Raw genomic sequence first — 926 nt, 5'->3', positions numbered from 1 at the left:
CATATTATGTGTTGTATGTGTGTGTGTGTGTGTGTGTTTAATTTCAGGGAAATGGCATCAGGGCTTAAACTGCAACTTCCGAAATGACCACTGCCGCCACCCGTACCACTATGGGTTCGATTACTTCTACGGCATGCCATACAGTCTGTTCGACACGTGCTGGCCGGACCCTTCCCGGGACGCGGAATTAGCCATCAGCGACCGACTCTGGGTCTGCGTGCAGCTGGTCGCCCTGGCTGCGGTCACTCTCGCTGTCGGGAAACTGAGTCGCATGCTCTGCGTTCCCTGGGCCCTCATCCTCTTCCTGGTTCTTCTCATCCTTCTACTGGGCCACTTCTGGCTGAACAGTTACCAGTCGACCCTGTACTGGGATTGCCTCCTCATGAGGGAGCAAGAAATTACCGAGCAGCCCATGAAGGCGGAAAGAGCTGGGTCCATCATGGTGAAGGAGGCAATTTCGTTTTTTGAAAGGTAAAGATGATTTTTTTATTTATAGATTCATGAAAAGATAAGGGAGCGAGTATCTATCTCTATATATAAAAAGGCTAATTGACCGACCATCCGACCGACCGACCGACCAACCAACCGACTGACCGGCCGGCCGGTACATCCGATGCGCACTGGCAATTTAAAAATAAATGTTGGCTCACGCGCATGCGAGATACGTATAAAGTGTTTTTACTCATCATGTGGTAAACAGGAAGACATTAGAATACGTTTAATCAATTTATCAGTCATTGTTTTTATCAATGTTCTTATATCATGTTTTTGTTGTTTTTATATCATGTTTTTGTTGTTTTGTATCATATTTTTGTTGTTTTTATATCATGTCTTTGTTGTTTTTATAGCATGTTTTTCTTTTTATATTATGTCTGTTGTTCCTATATCATGTTATTTATTAATCAACTAGAGGCCCTGTGCCCCAC

The 926-nt window shown here is 44.2% G+C and overlaps 1 protein-coding gene across 1 annotated transcript in view; it reads left to right on the top strand.

Moving 5' to 3' along the window:
• Nucleotides 1-475, top strand: part of LOC102757873 (arylsulfatase H) — a 43283-nt gene extending 42808 nt beyond the window's left edge. The window contains exon 8 of the mRNA XM_006756782.1: nt 48-475. Coding sequence (XP_006756845.1) covers nt 48-475 — 428 coding nt within the window. The remainder of the gene's footprint in view (nt 1-47) is intronic.
• Nucleotides 476-926: the final 451 nt, after the last annotated feature.

Source organism: Myotis davidii, unplaced genomic scaffold (assembly GCF_000327345.1).
Source record: "Myotis davidii unplaced genomic scaffold, ASM32734v1 scaffold434, whole genome shotgun sequence".
NCBI classification, from domain to species: domain Eukaryota; kingdom Metazoa; phylum Chordata; class Mammalia; order Chiroptera; family Vespertilionidae; genus Myotis; species Myotis davidii.
Note: the sequence above shows the minus strand (reverse complement) of the source record. Positions and strands in the feature narration are given on the sequence as shown.